This window comes from Ostrinia furnacalis, unplaced genomic scaffold, assembly GCF_004193835.3.
Source record: "Ostrinia furnacalis isolate ACB-3 unplaced genomic scaffold, ASM419383v2 OfSCF3264, whole genome shotgun sequence".
NCBI lineage: Eukaryota > Metazoa > Arthropoda > Insecta > Lepidoptera > Crambidae > Ostrinia > Ostrinia furnacalis.
Genome location: NW_021133503.1, coordinates 369,315 through 393,274, shown reverse-complemented (window position 1 = coordinate 393,274; position 23,960 = coordinate 369,315). Strand labels below are relative to the sequence as shown.

The 23,960-nt window shown below is 37.5% G+C and overlaps 1 protein-coding gene across 3 annotated transcripts; it reads left to right on the top strand.

Moving 5' to 3' along the window:
- Positions 1-14,497: 14,497 nt before the first annotated feature.
- On the top strand, positions 14,498-19,774 carry LOC114357580 (trans-1,2-dihydrobenzene-1,2-diol dehydrogenase-like). 3 transcript variants are annotated; one of them, XM_028311275.1, is made up of 7 exons: positions 14,498-14,539; positions 15,775-15,970; positions 16,515-16,619; positions 17,577-17,772; positions 18,210-18,456; positions 18,768-18,921; positions 19,287-19,774. In XM_028311275.1, the coding sequence occupies exons 2-7, from the start codon at positions 15,775-15,777 to the stop codon at positions 19,403-19,405; spliced, it is 1,017 nt and encodes a 338-aa protein (XP_028167076.1). In that variant the 5' UTR covers positions 14,498-14,539; the 3' UTR covers positions 19,406-19,774. The 3 variants fall into 3 exon arrangements, with proteins under 3 accessions (XP_028167076.1, XP_028167074.1, XP_028167075.1); XM_028311273.1 differs by lacking the exons at positions 14,498-14,539; positions 15,775-15,970 and having other exon boundaries at positions 16,508-16,604; positions 17,591-17,772; XM_028311274.1 differs by lacking the exons at positions 14,498-14,539; positions 15,775-15,970 and having other exon boundaries at positions 16,514-16,604; positions 17,600-17,772.
- The last annotated feature ends 4,186 nt before the right edge of the window (positions 19,775-23,960 follow it).

Here is a 23,960-nt window from a genome sequence, read left to right as displayed (position 1 = left end):
AAAGTTTATTTTATGGAACGGACCGTAATTATGCTATTCCCAACCTCAAATGGTTTGTATTACGGATGTGTACTTTGTGCAATGCAATTGACTTATCTCTCGGAGTTAATTGTGTGGAATATATTCGAATAGTTGTTATTACCTTTTGCACTGGATATGTCGGATGCATCTCTTAAACGCAAAAATACTAATAACTACTACTCGTACTATAGTATGTAAAGTATCGTTTTAATGTACCTAGAGTAATGGGAAAATGAAATGGTTATATTTTTGCTCTACCTTAAAGAAAGGGAAGAAAATAATCGTGTTTGTCACACACTTTCGTTCAAACATAATTATTTAATTTTCTTCAACAAAACTTAATTATAACATAGAAATACTCGTACCCAAAAACAGAGTAAGCAGTTCACGTGAAACACCGCCGTTTTACGACGAGCTGTAGATGAGATCCCTCAGATATCTCAAGTGTGAAATAGTTTTAGTCGGTTATAAATACAAATTAACGTAGTTCATCGTCTCAGGTGCATAGCGCAGGCCTGAGGGAGCCTGATTAATTAGGGCCCGAACCCTTTGAATTATTCGGGCTCACACCAAAGCTCCTTAAGATTGTGTGCCTCGGATGTTACGATTTTCCTCGTAAAGATGCCCTAGTATTGTGTAATTAATTAGCGAAGCTTCACGGGCTCGCTACAAAAGAAGGAGCGCCTCCTTCCAAGACTTACGCTTTTTGAATCCATTTATTTTTATTAAACATGTAACACTATAGCATAGTCGGCATTCTGTAAAAGTTTTTTAGTGCGCTCGCTGCAAAAACACGGATGTTTTACACCGAATTAAGCTGAATTACAGCGGTTGCTGAATTTTTACGCGAGTTGAGTGGAGCGCCGGAATGGATACCTATTTGTTTGGGCATTATGTAGCGGCGGAAAATCATGTATTGGCTTACTGGTGCTTTTAAAGAGATTAACACTACGACCCCTACGAGACACAGGATTTTATGTTTGACGCCATAATTTGAATAAACAGACGCATTATCATAGGCTTCAGTTTGGTTTTTTAATATTTCAAGCTAAGCATAATTATTATTTTCATTTATTTTCATTCTGAAGTGTCTTAACCGATCTGTGACTTTTATTTTAGTAGTCTCTCCTAGAATCGAATTCGGTACCTTCAGATTACGAGAGTATATTTTTATAGCACTGGCCCATTTATTGTCCTGAAGCAGTAGTAGGGTTAATACTGGGACGTGTAAAAGTGCTTTTTACCCGACTGCGCCAGAAGGAGGGTTATGTTTTTTAAAGCCTATTTGCAGAAACAAATGAGTTTTATGAGTTGTAACACGAGTCATTAGCACCGGTTGAAACCACGATGTTAATAAATCTAGACCAGATTTCAATAAAATCAGAAGCACGGTACCGCTCTTTACCGCGGTCGTGTCACTATTGTGTATATTATGCGAGCTCAAAACTAGGGTAAGTATTCTTTTGAATATCAATGGGTATTGATATCTCGGGTCGTGAATAACAATAGGCAAATCCAACAGGAATACGAAATCCTTACTTTGCCTTGTCAATGGAATATTGTTCCGCTCCCTTTTTTGTTATGAAATACCTATATAAAATTAGGTCGGTAGCCATTATACTGTATCGCACTAAGGTCATGCTTTTAAAGTAAACAATACCGTGATATGTTTCTACAAACGAACAGGGTATTCGTACCGTGATATTGCATTGTACAACGAATTGATCGAGTTTACATCGTTTATTGTTTTATTGTAGGTACATTTTCAGTTTAAAAGTTCGTAGGTTGAGCAAAGTAAACTGATTTAACCTGTTGTAACAAGCAATTAATATTAAACTAAGTGGCTGGCGGGCTTGCACGCTAGCCGTAGTCGATATTCTTTGAACTAGCGGGAGTGTGAGGTTTCTTTGAAGTCATGTGCAATGGGACTAGGTGTTTGTAGCCAGGTAGGTGGCTTTTAGCACCTATTATGTTTCAAAGCCAAGTAGTGGGGCTATTATACGACCTAGCACAGAATGAAGACCGATTAGACCGAGTATTTGTTAACTAAGAGCAGATTTTTCACATATTTCCCATACTAAAACTGTCAATATGCCAAACTTAATCTTCAGTTAAAGTTAGCCGTCGATTGAAAAATCAGCCCTAATCACTGAAAGTAAAAATTGATCGTTATTGCACATGAAGGTAAACACTGTGATACCATATATTTTTTAAACAAATATACCTACCTATATGTGATGTGCTGTAGACTGCACGTAGAGCTTGTTAGAGCATTGATGAAGTAGTAAAATCCTGAAAGCATTAATTCTATTTGAACAAATTCGTATTGCATATCAGCAATAAAGTAGAAAATGGCGTTCCAAGAATATTACATTCGCAGGTAAGCCGGTATAAAGCAAATAAAGTATGAATGACGCAATACTGGGAATTTATTGTTGTCGCTTCTTCTGGGAATAACACAGAGAACAACGAAAATAATAGACATTTTAATTAACTCCGCGAATGAAAGAACCATCACTCGATTCAATGGTATCGATACGGAAAAAATCGATTGTAACGTTTACTGGCTCATTTACCTTACGGTCTGGACAAAACATAATTCCTGGTTTATCGCATGCCCTATTAATAGAAACAACTAGGCGCGTAGTTCACAAACACAAAGAAAATACTTTGTGTTGTGAACGTGTCGTAAAGTGAACTTAGTATGAGAAATAGTTCCACGAAACTTACTTATTTTGAGAATCAAAATTATCACGTTATCGTTTAATTCGAAGATTGAGTATCGAATTTTGTCGAATACGCAAACGATACGAACTCGAAAGTTTTTCATACTAGCCGTACTGATCCGAAGGAACAACAAATGTACCTACTCGTAATTCACAGCTGCTTACGACATCAAAAACATCAAAGAAATCCTGATGTAAATTAGTCTTTCATGTGTTGTTTTACATTACCGGAATAGTTTTAAAAAATTTAAATTCAGAATAATATCTAAAAATGAAAAGTGAAATAAAGTAAAAAATACAATTATTCTAAATATTGAAACAACTCGCCGGCTCCTCGCCAAAGTTTTTGTTCAAGACTTTCTCGAGTTATTCGAAACAATGACAGCTGTAGGCCTTGCTTGGACAGTCTTCGCGATTGTGACTCTCCGCTGAACACAAAGGAACATAATGACTAAGTACGTTGTTCAACAATCAACTGTCTTGACAATTGGTAGGGACAAACTTGGAACACAAATATTTATTAGTATTATAATTTGGTTATATTTGTATATCAAGACGGCTTCATAGCTTGTGATCTTCATTAACCGATCTGGCAAAACCTAGTATTGAAACAAATATTTAATCTACTACAGACCATGTGAGTAAATGCAATAAAAGCAATAATCTTCAAGCCATTTACTTAGTGTCAATTTCTAATATTACACATTTTACACTGCACCATTTATTAGTTCCAAATTAAGTTATAATAGAGATACCAAATGACGGATAAACACACTTACTTGTACACACTGCCACACTGTTAACTATCCATTTCCGTTTTTGCTCTCACTCTAATCAAATGGTGATTCTTTGCGATAGAACGAGATGACATGACTGGCAATGGGCAGTTAACACTGTTGCCGATAGTACTTGTATAATATTTAGAAAACACTTGATGAAATTATATGTATAAATACGCTTCCTCATTCTCGTCTCAATCACTGTTTAATCACGAGAATAATGAATTAAGCCGTAGTATCAATTTCCACACCATCCTTTGAATTATTAATTAATACCGGCGCTGAATACAACCTTCAGGAACTGTCATACATGTATTCTAACCGAGCTTTGTATAAAGCTAAAGATGAGCTTACGGAAACAAACGGAGCCAAGCGCACAATGAAATATAACTACGAACATAGCTTTTGAAGCTTAAAAGCTCAACTCACTTTTGTCAGCTTAGTTCAAACTTCAAAGGACAATTTTAGTGAAACTAATTAAGAAGTTGAAATTTTTCTGATATTGAGTTTTGCGTGATTCATGTTTTATTATAGCTTATGAACTTTTTTTCAATCGCCAAATAACTTTTGTCTGCAGTACCTATTAAGTTTACGTTAATGATGGGTTGCTTGCATCATCTTACTTTAACTTTACCAACGTCAAAAGTCTGTCAAACTCCATACAAAAAACACTGGTCATCGTTATAGTTACGGTTAAAATTAGGTGGTGCAACTTGCCTTGGAGTTTTTTTTATGTCAAAACGTAAATTTTATTCTTGAGTTAAAAGTTATCTCGATTGCAAAGTCAGCCCCTAAAGGTACGAGCATATTATAAAACAACAATCTTAAATGTCGCCGCTTAAACGCCGCTACGACCGATCTTAAAGAACATTTTTCTAAAATAAACGCACATCAAAGGGACCTTGTTAATTACCAGTTAAATAGACTTCAATAAAAAAGCGTTTTTTATCATCTAAATTACCCAGTAGCAAAGTTTATTCAACAATGTTGGAGCAGTTCTAACAGCGTTCTTGTAATTACGTAACAAAGGTAAACCAATTAGGTCGCAGTTTAAAAAATACACGTTTAAAACAGTTTATTAACTGGGGGCGATTCGGTTAAGAGTTTTAAAAGCGAATTAGACTCACTAGATAGATGACAAAGAAAGTCTAGCCCAGGGATGGCGAGCCAATGGTACGCGTGCCATTGATGGCACACGCCTAAATATTTAGGACACGCCACCAATCACCCCAAAATTCAGTATGAAATAATATAGTAAAATTATGTGTTTTGAATGAGGGCTATCGTATATGCCCTCATCAGTTGGCATCACTGCAGACTAAGGTGCTGTCACTCGCCAGTGGCGCCACTCTTGTACGATGCTCCCTCATTGCTAGCATTCAAGTGGCACGTCTATCACCTATATTCACAAACGATGCTTGCTTAAGTGAAGCAGCAAATCGAATGCACAGCGTTGAATAGAGCTCTGTGATTGGTTCGTGTGTGACCCTGTGCGTCCACGCGCATTGTGAGTCCTCATAGAATACCGACGTATGAATACATCAAACATTTCTTTTAGAATAATGGCACATTGCTACATAAAGGTTCGCCATCCCTGGTCTAGCCGTTTAAGAACTATCCCAGGTCGCTGAGGCCGACAAGATTAAATTGTCTCACCCGGCTCCGCTCCACTTAAACTTACAATAGGAAACTTCGGACGCGATTATCTTGTTATCTTTAGAATTTATTCTCTTCGGTACTTTCTTATTGGATACAGTGCACATGGTAAAGTGTTGTTTCTTTGTTGTTCAAACGTGTTAATTTCGTGTGTGTATATGTTTAAAAGTTTGTCATTAATCATGATTGAAATCATCCGTGAAAAAAATTGCCTGTACTTAATATGTCTACTACTATGTCTTCATTAGTATTATCTTAGATAATTATTTATGTGTATAGAGTAGAGTCATAGAGTCCCGTTATTAACCATTTCAGACACAAGTCAATCACTATTGTTTTACTTAACTATCATAATAATTATAATGTAAATATAAGTAATCAAATACATTATTTGTATTATACTTTAAAATACATTCTTCGACCAGCGACATCTTTCTCATTCAAATAAAACTTCGGACTTCATTCCGCTTTTATTACTCGCCCGTAAGTGTATTTCATTCGGGGCACACATAGTCTACCGCTCTAAACTGAATTTACAGCCCAACAATTCAATGTTAGTACAGTTTAGAGGCAAAAAACTGGCAATGTCGCTTTACACGAAACGCTAGTTATTTATTAGGGATCCGAACAGTCGACGCGATCACTCTGCGTCCAGAAGCTCGCTAGTGTTGCCAGTTATGGGACTTTAGTAACAATAAAAAAGAATTGCTTGGTTAGATAACAGAAGAATGAAGCTTTGTAAATAAATAAATGTCCCTTCCTTGAGGGAGGCATATGTTCAGCAGTGGACAGCCACAAATGACCAAATCTGAGTTACACCACCTTTTTTAAACCGTAACAATAATATCCGTTGCTTTTTGTATGGAGTTTGACAGATTTTTGACTTTTGTCAAAGTTAAAGTAGCATAGTGCAACTCAGCCGCGAAACGAGAAAAAAAATGTAAATTCGGCGTCAAATGTTTTCTTGAACCAAATAAAAAAAGTTGTGCAACTAGGAAAGGTAACTTTTCCTAGTTCAATTTAGGGCTCATTCATCTACTTATTGCAATGGAAAATGAATTGTTGGAAAATAAAATGTATTGTTGCTATAATAGTGCTTTTCCTATGCACGCAGTTGGCAACACTACGCCGCGCGGGCCATAAATCGCGGGCAGGCTCTGACGGCGCAGTCGGCTTCCGGGCTGCACCCTGGACGGCTTAATGAATACCACGCCAGCCTGAAGACCTATTGGCGTGAACAAATACCTGGGAAAGCGACGCAAATCGCTGACGCAATTAATCTGGAGAACCTAAAACCTGACTCTTGAAAACCTAACTCTCAAAAAACTAATTTTAAAAAAGGTCTTAGCCTTATAGACTAAGAGCTAGTGAACGCCAGAACTACGTTATTTTATAAAGGCTGAAAGTTTGTCAGCGCATGCTCCCAACATAGCTAAGAACCATGGCCAAATATGAAGTTTGGGTCATGGTGGCTTTGGCAGACAGACAGTACTAAAGGTGTGTAAAATACCAACTTAATTACGTCAAAGTATAAAGGCTGATTTTTTTATATTTCCTTCAAAATGTTATTAGAAATGACATCATTCATTGACAGACACCTACCATGGTGGAAGCCCTTAGCCAGACACCTTAAAGTTCATGAAAATGCAGTCCTACTTACGTCATACTATAAAAGCTGAAATTTGCACAAAATGTTTGAACCATCATTTGATGAAGTTTCCTCATCAGCCAGACACTTCTGATGGTTCCTTTGCCTTGCCAGACAGCTTTTAGGGTGGCTGAAAGTGCGAACGCGAGGCACCATAAATATTGTATTTTGTACTTTTTCTTAAGTTACTCAAGTATTTGAGTCTGTAAATCATCTATGTTGATGAGGTAAGTACAACTCCATAAGGCTTAGGTAGGTAATCCCTAATTTTAAAGTGATTACCTCTGAAAGTTGCCTAGAGTAAAGTTCTTAGCAACATTAGCATTACCTATGTTAATGCTAATGTTGCTAAGAACTTTACGCTAGGCGTTTAGCAACTATTTCGAAGAGAAAATTTTTGGCACCATATTTTCCGTGTATATAAATTCTAGTGAGGATTTGGGGGTCCTAATTCAATATAGAATTGTTATAGAATTATTTGATACTATAAATTTGATGATACTATGCATAGTAATAGATATATCGTGATGGTTTCGCTGGAAGGATACTCTGCAGCACAACCACTTTCAATAACAAAATACGGCGAAACCTGAGACATAGTTTTTTTTTTTTAAATAGGACCCGAATTTTATAGACATTTCATAGATTTATTTTAGAAACTTACACTAGTTAAATCAAAAGTAGTTCCGCCGGGGAGCATGACGTGAATTATCCTGCAACTTCTAAGCGTTAAGGAGTTGTACCTTCCATCAACATGGGATGACGACTAGCTGATGCAAACACCCAAATAACTTTAGAAACTACACTTTTATATACTGGTTAAAGAATTGTCCTCCAACTCTTAAGCCTTAAGGAGTTGTACTTACCTTCCATCATCAGCTCATCAACATGAGATGATGATTTACAGACTCAAAATACTTGAGTAACTTAAGAAAAAGTACAAAAATCAATATTTATAGGGCCTCGCGTTCGCACNGCCTTCCTGGGGACACGAATCAAAGCGCAGGGCCTCTTTATGCAGCTGGCGAGTGATCTCCGGTGAACGTCGTGAGGCGTCGTGCATCTGCTCCGCAACCGGTGCAGGATGCACGGAAACATCAACCTCACCGTGTCCACACGGCAAACCCTCTTCGGGCGGCTCGCTAGCTGCGACTGAAGCTGCTCCTGTAAAAGTTCTCTCAACCCAGTCGGCTGTGGCTCTGCTCCTGGCACTGACTACTTCCTCTGCCTCAATAGCCGCGACAGTCGCTTCAAAAGTGGCGTCTGCGGCCTCTCGCTCAGCCGCCGCGACAGCTGCAGCAGTAGCGGCCGCGGCTGCAGCGGTAGCGGCTGCGGCTTCAGCCTCCCGCTTCGCAATTTCAGCAAGATGTTGTTTGCGAGCCGCTTCCGCGGCCTTGAGGCGGGCGACTGTTGTGGCCGATGACGCAGAGGACGAGGAGCGAGCCTGGCTTTTGGCCTCACGGGCCTGTGATCTTGTAAGCATTTTGTAGCAAAAGAATTTAGAATTTTGAAAAACTGGTTTTTAAATCAGATCCGGCTCGAAACAGAATGTCAGCTACGTAAATAGAAAATGCTCAGCTTAAAATACGAAACTGTATTCAGATCACATAAAAAGCACAAAAAGGCAAAGCAACAGAATAGTATCCAAAAACAAGAAGGCTAACACCGTTGCTAGGCTGCAGTCCATAGACCACGGCCTAGCATCGGTGTTACCAGATCTGTCGCCAACAATTAGTATTTATTGAAAATAGCTTTTGCCCGCGGCTTCACGCGCGTGAAATTTAGTTTGTCACAGACGTCATAAATTATAGCCTATATGTTATTCTGGGTTATAAACAACAATACTGTAAAGTTTCATGAAAATCCGTCCAGTAGTTTTTGCGTGAAAGAGTAACAAACATCCACACAAACTTTCGTATTTATAATATTAGTAGGATACCTACTAAATTGTAAACAACTTTTCGTCAATCAATCTGATAAATAATAGATATAGGTTAGTACGATAAAAATAAAAATAAAAAAGGCGAACTTTTAATTCTTTACTTGAAGGCTCGTAAAATACATTTGTGGACGGGCTATCCGACCAAGTATCATTAGCTGCCAAAGGAACAGGCGTTGCTTAAAGTTTCCTTCCAATCATTAACGCGTATCAGTAACTTATGCGGCGTATTTGCATTCCGCATCGCTGGCATGTACCGGATTAGGGTTGTTGTTAGTCAGAAAATAATATGCATCGGTTTTAATAGTTAATAAATTATTTATAAATGAATAATAAATAATTTAGTTAAATCCTAAAATTTTTGTAAAATAATTATTAAAATCGGACTGGCAACAAAATACAATTGTCTTAAGNAATCAATATTTATAGGGCCTCGCGTTCGCACTTTCAGCCACCCTAAAAGCTGTCTGGCAAGGCGAAGGAACCATCAGAAGTGTCTGGCTGATGAGGAAACTTCATCAAATGATAGTTCAAATGTTTTATGTAAATATCAGCTTTTATAGTATGACGTAAGTAGGACTACATTTTCATGAACTTTAAGGTGTCTGGCTAAGGGCTGCCACCATGGTAGGTGTCTGTCAAAATGAATGACGTCATTTCTAATAACATTTTGAAGGAAATATCAAAAAATCAGCCTTTATACTTTGACGTAATTAAGTTGGTATTTTACACACTTTTAGTACCGTCTGTCTGCCAAAGCCACCATTACCCAAACTTCATGTTTGGCCATGGTTCTTAGCTATGTTGGGAGCATGCGCTGACAAACTTTCAGCCTTTATAAAATAACGTAGGTCTGGCGTTCACTAGCCCTTAGTCTATTACTTTCGGAAACTTAATTTTGGAAACCTATCTTTTGAAAACTTACATCAGGAAACCTCTCGTAATTTAAGACACCCAATTTTCAAAAACCTAACTTACGTAAACTAAGTTATATAAACCTTAGTTTGATTTTGAAAATGGGACATCACAAAGTTTTGAATCACTCTTGTCACACAATATTTCATCGATCCTTGAGTACCTACTGTTAATACAATTATGTATTAGAGTTTGTATTTGTAGTTATTTTTATGTAGACGGTAGTTACCTAATTCTTAAAGAAGCCCAGAAGATAACAAATACTGCTTGTTTATATTTCCAATAAACCGAAGAGTAAATCTCGACTATACAAGAACAAATTCAGGTCCGGCTTCATCACGATAGGCCCTCAGACCCACCATTAAAGATAATGGCTAGGTCGGAAGCTAAAGGACACACACATTATTTACCCCGTCGATGACCATCTTTAACCTAAAAAATACCCGGTGGAATCCTCTTAAGCCTTTATTTGGCCGATGGGAGTCTATTAGAAAGATATTGGTGATAAGTCGATGGTATCTGAGCCACTTTTTCAATTTGATTGCATAGTTTAGCGACGCTTTGTTTGTATTTGTGTCGACTTTTTGATTATAGAATCTAATTCTTCTATGACTTTTGGCCAAAAAAAATAACATCATAATAAAACTTTTTTCTGTGTGATTTTTAAAGATTTGAAATTTAGATGGAAAGAAAGAAAATTAATTTATTGGTTCAAACAATCATTTTTAAGTGGATATTTGACGGAATAAAATTTGCTGAACCAAAATGTCATCTACTCAGCGTGTATTATGCTCTAAACATGACGCTGGTATTCTGTAGGTGCCACCTTGATTAGTTAATGGAAATATCAGATGAACAAACGGGTCTGGCACCTATTCCCCTAAATTAGAAGTCAGCAATCAATCTGATCTTAAACTCATCGTTTTATTTAGAGCGTCACTGCGCCTCATTCTCAGCAGATACTCACTATCTATCTTAAACCCAGAGAATCTCAACATTGTGAACCTCCACCGCAACTTGGCAGAAAGGAAAAGTCTTCAAAACTCTGAGAAGTATAAATTAAATCGATGTTTCATTGTAGTTCCCTCGACAAGTTTCGAGAAAATAGACAAAGTTACTCTCAATCAAGTTTTTGATGTTATAAATCTGTTAGTACAGAGTCGGAACAGGTGTAAACCGACGCTATGGAGATTATAGTGTCCGTGATTTCCACTCGGTATGGGGCACACTGAAAACCAGCGTCGTGGCCTTCCCTACCGTGGGTCACGGCATATGCTGAGTGAAGTCCCATTGCGATGGGCATCGCTGTTGCGACAGGGTAGCACTGCTCAGTTTACTTTTAATTTCCTTGTAATATAGGTATGTGCTATTTCTGTCTTTTTTCCGTATACCTTCTTTGTCCTTAAATAAGTGATGTTCATCGTAATATTTCTTTCTTTCTTTCTTATTTGCTGCTTAATTTTTAAGGTGGGGCCTTAATTCTAAATGTTTGGGAACCTTTCGCTACGATAGCTTCTAGTTCGATGCAATTTTAATCCTGTCTGATAAAGCTGGTGAGCCCGTGCTTCGTGGAGCACTCCACTATGATAAGTATTATTGGAGACAGGAAATACGGACTTATTTAGTGGGGTTATGTCAGTAAGTCAAACAGGAAAGTTGGATAAACATCGCTGTACCGAGTTGATTACTTTCTTGGAACCAAAAAATAGCATTTTTAAGGGAAACTAAATAATGCTTTTCAATACTCAATACTCAATATTTTATTGCATCCATTATGTACTTAAAATTAGAACATTATGGGCCCTGTAGGGCACGGCAATTAGGAGAGAGGAGGACCACCCTAGATCAACCGAAAGATGTCAGAAGTTAGAGCCTAGTAATTTATCGTTGAGATACTCACTTAGAGCATAATAGTATAATGCTATGATTATGGATAGCAAAGAAAACTAAAACAATATTTTGTTGCAAAATCAAAGAGCGAAGAATTATGAAGCTAATAATTACCTTTATAATATTATGCTAGACAAATTGTTTCGCGTTTTATCTTAAATGGTCCTTTCTCTATTTCCCGTGAAAAACACAAAGCAATGAGAAAAGAGTAAGTACGTAAGCCTAGAATCTATAAAATAAGCGCAAGGATCAAGAGTTAGTAAATCTAAGCTAAGCTGAACTAATGAAATATTAATCCAGCTCGCAGTGGAGTCAGCCGATCCTCTACCTATCTGCTTCATTCTATCGGCGAATAATTTACTTCACTTTGCTTACAAACTGGGTCAAAGCATAGCAGGCAATGTAGACATTCCACACAACAATAGCCAAGTCGACTTGAATTTCGTGAGGTCAAAAATGGCAAGTTCAAAATCCCTTGATCTAACAAAGGTTCTTCTATTCTAACTAATAAGCTGATTTGAAATGATTTCCAGTTATGAATGTGCAGTTCAAACGTCTGATTTATTTTATCATCGCTCGGAATATGATTTAGATCGCATCAAATTAAGATTCTTTATTACTATGTAGAAAACAACAAAAATGAAATGAGGAGGAAAAAGACACAATTACCAGATGTTTAAGTACCTACGAGCTAAACAGCTAAAGTTGACGCCCTCTTGTAATTTAAATTCTCTTTATGGTCCTTTTCTAGACATGTTTACAGATTCCACTACGAATGAATCTCCTACTTTGCAAAACCTGAAGTTTGAAAAATGGTAAGTTTATTCTTAACTTAAACTTGACTGACACGCGACCGCGTGTGTAGATTTCTTTTTTATAATGATGAAAATCTCTACGGCTGTCCCTTCGTCAAATACGATCGCCAGTCCCGGTCGTTATGAGCCAAATATTTATATTTACTGCCTTTAATGACCAGCCTTTATTCGTCTCCAAAACTGTGCCTTCTACTCCATTTCTCTAATCTTACGGCTTCGGATGGATAGCCTCATCATCCTGCCCATTGGAAGTACACCAAGCGTAACGAGCCACGGTTATTCACGTACTCTTTCGGTACTTTACTTTTTCACTTACATAAACAGTCTACCTTCAAAAAGGATTTCTTTAGAAACGTTAAATAGAGTAAAACGTTTAGCGGAAAACTTTTCCTTATACAAAAGAGACGGCTTACACAAATACCTACTTGACTTAGAATAGGTTGAATAGTTTTGTGTCGTCCCCTTTCGCAGGATTTCGGCAGCTTTTGCCTATTAAAACTATTTTGTTTAGTCATCTCCCTAAATCTTAGCTTTGTGTAGACTTGCTTAATGCTGATTTTGCATGATATGAAACGTATACCTACAAGTTTGGAATAATAGAGACGCTTTCATAACAGTCAATCGCTTCTCTGTTTACTTTTTCAGTTTTTTCTAAGAACACATTTAAGATTTTTACATTTGTAGTAACATTCCATAGATAAACTACACAACAACAAAAAATACTTAGAAGAATCTTATTTTTCAGCGACGAAACGTAAATCATTTGCTAGGATAGACGTCTGTTTTTTATTTTATTTCTGTCTGGCGTTATTTTCCTAAGATTTTAACCGTAAATAATGTCTTTGTTTAACGTCAGCTCTGTTTTCTAGTTGACAGTTTAATTCAATTCGAATGCATCTCATTGCCAGGATCGTTTACCAGGAGTCGGAGCGAACGCTGCGTTTGTGCAGCCGACACATTTTACTCTCTTTACTGCTCCGTCCTTTGTTACACTCCTTGAAAATTTAAAATCAGTCCCACCTGTAAATTCAGGGGCGAAGCGGCCGAGATGCCAGTGAATAAATTATTTTCCTACGTATCGAGGTGAGATACCAATATACCGCTGAGATTGGTCGGACAGCTACAAGTATCTCAGGGGCTCATCCCTGGAATAAGGCTGAAAAGAAAACCTGTAGCGTGTACACGCTAGGGATGAAAAAGAACAGTGGTTAGGTCGTGTTACGTGGTAAATTTTTCAAGCACAGATTTTTTATTCAGGCTTTAGGGTTGGTACCTGGGTTGTGATTACGATGTTCTTGCGATATAAGAGACGTCTTTGAATGCAATCTGTATAAATACCACCTAAAGTAAGTGTAACTTTTATTCAAATTCCAATAACTTATCGATATTCTCGTAAGTTCATGACTACTTAATTTCTGTATTTTTCATTCAATTGCCTACTATTTTTATTTCTTTTTATCTTAGATATTATTCATTAAATATCGTAGGTAAATTAATTTTATTTGATCGGAATATTTATTAAATGCAAAATATTAATTTCCAGATCGAAGAACAAATAAAAGCCCGAGATAGAGTGTTCATAACAACTGTTTTGTAAAAAAAATATTCAGAAAAATCTGCGAGCGACTTACATTTTCCTAGAAATGTTGGTGCTTGTTTAGTAAACATTTTTATTAAATAAGTATAAGCTTTTCGTTCCACGCCATAAAACTAAGGCTATTTTCAAAATACTACGATACCTGAGCTGTAAACACATCGACATAGGAAGATTTACAAGGGAACTCCTGTTTTTTTACAGTCGTTCTTTATAACTTACTGTTATTTCATTCCACTTAAGTATTTCGCTTCCCTAGCAAATCTATGCTATAATAAGTACCTAGCATTAACTGTACGTATAATACGAGTATTTAAGTAAATACCATAGATAAATATGGGATAGCAATAACAGCTATTAAACCAGTCCTATCGAAATACAGTCCACTCTTTTATTTAAGTTCCCAGTAGGAAGGACCCTTTTCAACATCATAATTACTTTTCATTCTAATGGCGCCCTTGAGTTCAAAAATACGAGTATAACACCACAGATAACACTACGCGCTGTCACGTAGATAACGTTTGTTTCAAGTCAGTTTACAAGACCATATCGCAAAGTGAGTACGAAATTTTTATTTCAAATATTATCTTAGTTTTATTACTGTTTATACAATTAAGTTACTTTCAATAGTTTTGTTTATTTACCTCTTCTATTTAATTTTCAGCGCCAAAATACTGGTGGAATTTAATAAGTAAATTTTATTCGTAAGAAGTGCTCATCAGTTTAGATTTGTCTAGAAAAGATAGCTACCATGAATTTGCTGAGTTCACCATGATTATGGTATATGTGATAAAATAGTAAATAGATATTGTATTCGGGAATAGTGTAATCCCATCAAAAACAATACTTGTCAAAAAAACCAAGTCTCGCAACTCAGTTGTTCTACGGTAAAAAGTTGTGAGATCCATGTAATACCAAGTCCAGGCCAGGAAATCTTTAACGTTTTACATAAATTATTGACTTGGCCATCGCACTAAATAATTTAATTTACACGTGTTTTCATCAACCTTGACCCGTTATAATTCTTAAACTACTGGTTCAAATTGAATGAAATTTTAAATATACCGTGTCTTTACAATGCCTGCATAGCTAATGAAAATTCAGCCTTCTAGTTTTATCCACAACGAAGTTACAGGCGGTCGAAAATGGCCTGAATTGCTTCGAGAAAAGGATGGTACGGCCGTGCCGCTTTTTTGCTCGACTTGGTGGGGGCACTGCCGTGCCCCCAGATACTGCATTCTTTTGAATTTCTTCTGCCGTTCTTCTCAGCACCAGTCGATATATTGTCCCGAAATGGTGGTAAAGCAAGCTACGAATATATTAGAGTATTATATTAGAATATATTAGAGTATTATTAGAGTAGGTCAATGTAAAAATAATGCTTAGTAAGTAAGTAGTTAAGTACAGCAGTAAATGTAACCTACTTATTCTGTGTTTGATAATCTATTCCAATATTGTATAGTCAGCACTTTTTAAACAGATACCTAAGATACAGGCAATAAATTTTGCTTAGTTTAGGTATCATTAATTACTTATGCACACTAACCTTAATTTTATCGAAACCAAACTTGTACGTGTTTAGGCTAAGTTTTTATACAGTAATAAATTTATTCTTATTCTTATTCTTATTGGGGCGTGTATTGTTTCAGCCACTGCTGGACAAAGGCCTCCGCCAAGGATTTCTATAACGACCGGTCCTGCGCTGCCCGCATCCAGTGGGACACGTGTATAAGCGCCCTGAAAATGGCCTATAATAAATAACAAACATTTTCTTAATATTTTTTTCGACAGATGACTCTACGTTGGGGCATCGTATCCGCTGGAAAAATCACCAATGACTTCGCGAATGCTTTCAACACGTTTCCAGATGTGGGGGACCAGGTCTTAGCCGCGATTGCCGCTCGAGACTGGAGTAGAGCTAAAGAGTTTGCCACACTGCACAAGATTCCTAAAGTATTTGACAGCTACGAGGATATGGCTAAGAGCAATATAATAAATAATCCTTGGACATTTTACACTGCGCCTCTAGTCCCAAACTAAGCAAAGCTTGTACTATGGGTACTAGACGACGGGATAAACATACTTATATACTTTTTTTTTTGTAAATACATACATATTATACATAGAAAACACCCAGACCCGTCACAGAAATTAAAATTCATCATTTCAATTTCTGCCCGGCCGGGAATCGAACCCGGGACCTCTCGGCATAGTAGTCCGTTCTGAACCACTACACCAAACGGCCGACATTGGTATGTTACAGAATCCGAATGATAACGATTTGTTAAAATCAATATGAGATAACTGGTGGTTTTACTGAAAATTTGGCTGAGATTACATTCAATAATATTACATATTTAGTTCAAGAATTGTTGACTCCCGAAGATAATTGCCGAAGATAATATTGATGTGACGGACGAGTCTATCTAGGGCACAGAATGTATCACTATTGAGAGGTTTATTACCAACTCATTTACAATTTATCACCTGATAAACATTGGTTGAATGTTATTTATTTATTTACTTGTATTATTCTCTAGATATCGCATACATCGGTGCATTGAACCCCGACCATTATAATCTTTCAAAGCTTTTCCTTGAGAATGGCAAGCACGTGCTATGTGAGAAGCCACTTTGCTTAACCCTCAATTTGCATGGTAGGTCCCAGGGACTCCATGTGAAACTGTTTTGGTTCATAATTTTTTTCAATACGCGAATAAAGTGCTGTGCGCTTGAGTAGCTTCCTTTGGTGTCGTGGCCAACTCGGGGGCGAGAGGTCGTCTGCGTGCGCATCACAGAAAGTTAAGTAATTGACACTTGCGGAGTCCCGTGGACTCCACCATACACTTTGCGTAACATACATTTTTATTGTGATATTATTAATATTTTTTTAATTATGGTTTATTTACGGTTTGAGTGGACCAAAAAAGCATCAAACAGTCACAATACATGATTTATCAATACGTTAGATGGAAATGAGGCCTCAGATATGAGGGACTGGCAAGAAAGTCTAGAAGAAAATGCAGACGATGAACAAAAAGAAGAGGATTTTACATCTTACGTCCCGAAAGATTTGTTTTGATGATTTTGTATTTTGATGATGTGTTTTGATGAATTACAAGAAAGACTGCTTATTTTGAAATTCATTTCACAAAAATATGCTTGTATTGTTCGAAAAGTTTGGCAGGCAATGTGCTGCTCGTAGTAGTTACTAAGCCATTGCACATTTTTTCGTGTTAATTTTTTTCTAACATTTTACATATTATTTATCAAGAAGACTGTTATGTCCACATAATTTAGAGAGAAAAAAAATTTTGGTTATTTTTTTTTCTAAGTTTAAGAGGTACAAAATGCCTATGTCGATTTTTATGTGATTTTTACGACTTCATGAAAATTTTATTTTTTAAATGAATTTTAATTAATGTTTCCATTTCTGTTGTTTTTAATTAATAGTATATTAACCATATTATGTTACCAAATAAAAAATATATTACTTTTATAAGTATTAGTATATTTTTTCTTCATTTGAAATATGGAGTCTCTGGGTCTCCACCTTACACTTAACGTAAGTTTTAGTCACCATGCAAACTGAGGGTTAAACTTGAAGCAAACGCAGAGTTTGGTCAACATCGCCAAACAAAAGAAGCGCTTTTTAATGGAAGCAGTTTGGTCCCGATTCTCGCCGATTTACTTGGCGTTGGAGAAAGCGGTGCAAGCTGGGGAATTCGGAGAGGTGAAACACGTGGACGTTACTTTTGGAACCCCAATTGCGATGATAGAAAAAAATAGGTAGGTAATGGCTTCATTTAAATAAAATGTATAAATACACAGCCAAAATCTCATTACTCGTATTTACCATTTCACTTAAAATTATTACTACCCATAATAGAGAGTTTATTATTGTTTTCTTTGGTTTATGTGGATATATTATTTTTAATGTCTGCCGCAACAAGAACTTTTGGTTTCGTTATTAAGATGTCGAGGTTAGTCCCAGAAAAGTTGCTATATTAGAGCAGTAGACCTAAGATGCGCGCCGTGATAAGTTTTATCGACGTCAAAATGTATGGCTAAAATCGATAAAATAGCGTACATATTATATAACCGCTTATCGCGGCGCGCATCTTAGGCCTACAGTACAGTTTATGCCCCTAAGTATTAGCTTGTAATTTATGTATCTTAAATTTTAAAAAGCTATTTAGGTATGTCTTCATGTTTTGACTCCACAGAAAGAAGGAACTTGGAGGGAGCTCGATACTAACTATTGGAATATACGCGCTCCAATTCGCACAATTCATATTCAAAGATGAGCCCGTCAAAGTAACGGCTGTTGGGAACCTGAACGAGTTGGGTGTAGATGTTACTGAGACAGTAGTTCTGGAGTACCAAGGTGGTAGACGCGCTGCCCTCAACGTGGATTCGACAGTTAAGTTGTGGAATAAAGCAACTGTCGTAGGGACTAAAGGCAGGATAACGGTGAGAACCCATTTTGTAGACAATGTTTCTGTTCTTGAAAACTAACCTTTACCATCTACGATCAATGACCGTTTGCCAGGCTTTGATATCAATAAACTGTCAAAAAGTGACCCTTAAAATTCATCAGAAATATTATTTCCAATACCTATAATAGGTACTTAGGCTGGGTTGCACCATCTTACTTCAACTTTGACAAACGTCAAAAATATGTCAAACTCCATACAAAAAACCGGTTATCGTTAGAGTTAAACGAAAACACCTAGGCAATTATTATTTTTTTCATGTGGTGTTTCTTTTGTTATTTTCAACAGCTTGAAGACCCTTTCCATTTTCCGGAAGTTATGATCCGCGTGGATGGAACAGTTGAAAAAATACCCTTGCATACTTCCAACATCCCATTTAAATTTATGAACAGCGCAGGACTTGTGTACCAGACTCTTGAAGTGGCTAAATGCATTAGAAAAGGTAAGGATTAGGTTCAGCTAATATCTTAAGCGTGGGGGTCATAATACCCGAATGTGGGACAAATATGCGAACATCAGGCCTCCCCAACCCGTCTGGCTAGCGTGGGGAGTAGATATATGCCAAATCTTCAATTTGCCTTTGTTAAATTAGAAAGAATGGTGTTTCTACAGTGGAGAAGTGGAAACCAAATAATGACCTGATAATGACGTAATTTTTAGACGGGGTGTCTGAAAATTACGTCATCACAAGAAAAGACGAGTTACCTTATGATGCTGATTAGGTACCAACGAACAAAATTTTTCTTATATTACCTCATAATCCTAGACATTCTGATAATCATCCTTATAATTAAACTATTTTTGCAGGTCTCTTTGAGTCCCCAAGGATGCCGCACAAAGAGAGTCTTGTGTTGGCTAAACTTGAAGACACTGTTAGAAGACAAATCGGCGTTCATTTTGATGCAGACGATGAAAAATACCCGTAACCAGGTTTAAACTACGAGGAGCTTAAACTCAGATAAGAGCATTAGGTGCTAAGTGTTAATGCCACATAAGTGCCACTTGTGGTCTAAACTGAATAAATATTTTTTGATTTTGATTTTGAATGTTGTCCCAAATAAAAAATAAATTATACACATAACATACACTTTACTTTGCGCCATCCAGGATATTTTACTTTTTGGCATAGAAAACAGCTAGACCAAAAAAAGCAAGAGACATGTTCATGCCCACAAATATTTGTTACTGTGCAGTGATCAAACTCGCGACCTCTGAGAGTACTTCGGGCCAGTAGCGGCGTAAGGGGGGGGCGGTGGGGGCGGTCCGCCCCGGGTGCCAAGCATCAGGGGGTGACACAAGTCATGCAGATTGGTACTCTGTGGCACATCTGCATGGCAAATCTGCGGTCAATGTCATGATACGGGGGGGTACGATTGTCTTTCAATCTTCGAATCGGTAGGTCCCCCACTATACATCGGTAACCCCAAAATCCTGGGGGGTNCGGTCAATGTCATGATACGGGGGGGTACGATTGTCTTTCAATCTTCGAATCGGTAGGTCCCCCACTATACATCGGTAACCCCAAAATCCTGGGGGGTACTAGGGGGTGCCTTAGGACTTATGACGGGGGGGGGGAGTGATCGCCCCGGGTACCAACCCATGCTACGCCGCCACTGCTTCGGGCAAACCAGTAGCCACGTGATGATACAAACTACATACCTCGTTATAAGAAAACAAACTATCCCAGTCGCCGTGATTGATCATTGTTGGCACAAACATTAATCCCAACTTTTATCGCTCGATACATACTCGCCTGAACTTTACTCCCCAGTAACAAGCGGCATCGACTTCCAGGAGCAATCAAAGCGGTACAGCACATTGTTACACGCCGCGAACTCGTAGCTCCATCTAACTTTGCAAGCGCGGTCATAGAATCCGCCGGCTTAACGGCTCGGCTTGTTAGGCCAGTAAATATGGCTCACTTGTGTGATATTGTACGACAATAGCTATAGGTTGATGATTGTAAATTGATTTTACGTGGATGGGGATGAATTTAATTGTCTTGTAATATTTAAACTCGCTTGAACTGTTAGACTTTCAAGACGCTACCTGAGAGATGTCATGTGGCAATGAATTTCACGCACGTATTAGATACCTAACTACATTCCGGAGACGAATGTGGTATCCACCTGTAAACAACCGAATAAGAACAATACACTTAAGTCGACATAGCCTCTTAAAAGAGCCTGCCACAAACATTTTACCAAACAATTACGTAAATTACTATAAAAGATGAACTTAATCATTTCCGCCCTATCCAGTTCCAAAGATTAACACCAAAATCACGGACTGAACTAAAAATATGAGCGTCATTTAGCATTAAGGGGTAATCACGTGACTATTATCTAATCTACGTCATTAGACGCCCTGAATCACAATTTAACTTGAACGATTTGTAACGGAGACGCGCGGCAATCTATTTAAGAGGCCACTGAATAATTTATTTTAATTAACCAAGGGAGACACTTCCATTTTTCGCTTCCATCTTATTTTGTGACTTCTCGATGGTGGCTTTCTTAAACCGCGACATTCATTCAAAAAGTTTGGAATCGAATTAAATTCGCCCCTTTAACTAAACTCAATTTTCTTTCACGAGTTCATTAAGCGAAGCCATTCCGGTGAGCCTCGGTAATGACCTCAAAAGACGTTAAATCAAGATCGAAAGGAGAGATAAAAAGTAACTGAAATTTAATACTTTTATCAAATCGGTCTTTACGTCACTCTTTGTGCCCTTTGAGTGACGCACGCGACGAATTACATCTAATAATATGCCTGTTAATGACTCTGATCGCTGAACGATCGGCATTGAATAAAGCTGAAAGCGCAGAGATCTATTCAGCTTAATGTCTTTGATCTCTTCTGCCGAAAATCTCTTGAATGTTATTTAAATTTAGTATTTTTTCACAGGGTATGTATTTCATTTTCATCTTTTTACAGTTGCCTTGTTTTAAAGCTGTGGCTACTTTTATAAATAGTTTACATGTAAGTTTAAAAGTTGTTATAGTCCAGTAGAATTAGCTTTTAAATCGGAAATAATTCCTACAAAAGATTTTATTGTTTTAATGGCTTCATTGGTTGCCCATTAAGACTCTCCTAAGTTTTCGACTTCGACGGAGTTGTGCTTAAGTGGTGGGGTGGGGGCCCCCGAAAGGGGCATTTTTTCGGTTTTCCGGTTATACCGCGTAAAAGTGGTCTTCATGACGGTTGAAGGGCACTTAATCCTGCATTGAATAAGACCAAATTCATATGTTTTGGACAAACCGTTCTCGCGCTAAAGTTCGGCAAAGTAGAAAATATACGTATAATTAATGATCCTCTCCACGTCCAATGGTTTGTTACCCACAGGCTTCCAAGTCTTGAAAAGGGCCACCTCAACCAGTGTAACCCTATCAAGGCTTACGAGCTTGATGCGCCTATCCTTGTTCGTCCCAGCCGTTCCTTAACTGCGGTTGCTGCACCTCTTCCTGGCACTCACCTGAACGACTCTGTGTTTATTCCATCTTTAGCCGGCTAATGTGCACATTAGCCAAAACGAAACGGCTAAAACTGTATTCGATGGGCGCGCCAGGCCGGCGGAGGGCTTGAGGGGACGGTGGGGAGACAACGCGTGCGCAGTTTTATTTTGTTTATTTTGTAATTTTAAATACCTACAGAAGATTATGTAATGACCAAATGGTTTACCTTATTATTTTATTTAAATGATTAGGTAGATATTGTTTTAAGTAATTAATATTTTGTTATTGTAATAATTGTAATTTTGAATACCTACATAGGTAGGTACATAAAAGTATGTGTAATGAAAGTGATTATTTTTTAATAAAGTTTTCGTGTCAAAATAGTAAACATTATTACATTGTTTCCTTTTCCATTTCCTTCTACATTTTTAGCCAAGGGCCTGCGGTTACACTTAAGTTTAGCCGGCTAAAGATAGAAGAAACTAACATTAACACCTCGTCGAAGATAAACTTAAGTTTAGCCGGCTAATCTTAAGTTTATGTCCACATCTTTAGCCGTAACATATGCATACTAAATACAGTTACGGCTGAAAAAATATAATTTTACAATGCTAAAGGTGTTTGTTGCATTTATGAACACACCCTCACCGTTTGTTACATTTATAAAACTGACACAGGCAACAAACAAACTGACTAGGTAAATTATTAAAATTATTGGTGTTTTTCTTAAGTTTGCTAAAACGAATTGTAACTTCAAAGCCAACTAGAAATTATATTTGAACATTTCTGTGTAGACAGATACCTTTTCAATTACATTTTTTGTTCACTACCTTGTTAATGTAATTCTATTTTCATCTCCAACATAACGACGAGTTTCAGAAGGTCTTAACGAGATGTTAAAGCGGCGGAGAGAAAAAGATAAAAAGTTTTTGAAGAAAATATCAATATTGGAGGCGGCAGTCGCCCGCGGCACAAAATATAACAGAAGGTAAACTCATGTATGTACCTCGCTTTGCATACCTCTCTCGCTCGCACGCTCGGCCGTCGCGCTAGGGTTGTCTTGTCATGACTGTGTTGCGTTTATTTCGATAAGATAGAAAAATGTTACTCTTAATACTATGCAAGAAAGACAGTAACAAATATCCACGTATACTTATTTATATTTAGTACGTTATTATAGTAATAGTTTGCAAACAAATACACGAGAAGGAAGTAGTATTTAGTTGAGTGACACTATTATCCAACTAATATTATAAATGCGAAAGTTTGGATGTCTGGATGTTTGTTGCTCTTTCACGCAAAAACTACTGAACGGATTTTGATGTAACTTTACAGTATTATTGTTTATAACCCTTAATAACATATAGGCTATAATTTATGACGATCTGTGACAAACTAAATTTCACGCGGGTGAAGCCGCGGGCAAAAGCTAGTTATCCAATAATTCCTAAAACCTCTCTAAAACAATTTGATATTCCTAATAATTGAGTTGGCTTTCAATTTCAATTGAAATTCAAATAAATAACTTACTCACCTCCCCGAATCAACTGGTAATTTAAAAAATGAAAATTCGGTATTTAATGATGAGTTTAAGCAACCAAATACCGAACAATTATAATACGACTTTTTCTGTTCACTCATTTTCGTCAATTTCGCAAAACAAAATAATATCACAGGCGGTTGACCGGCGCGTGACTCAAGCGAACCACAGCGAACGTGTGGCGAACGTCTGTCGCGCCACGTCGCGCTCGCATTCGTCCAAGACAGTCTTGCTAGGAGCGGTGTCTATGTGTGCGTGGCTCGAGCGCGTTTAGTATGGAGTTTGTCTTCTGTTATATTTTGTGCTTCGCCCGCGTGGAATTTTGTCTGTCACAGAAAAACTTTATCGCGCGCGTCCCTGTTTCAAAAACCGGGATAAAAACTATCCTATGTTCTTTCCCGGGACTCAAACTATCTCTATGCCAAATTTCATCAAAATCGGTTGCGAGGTTTAAGCGGGAAAGCGTAACAGACAGACAGACAGACA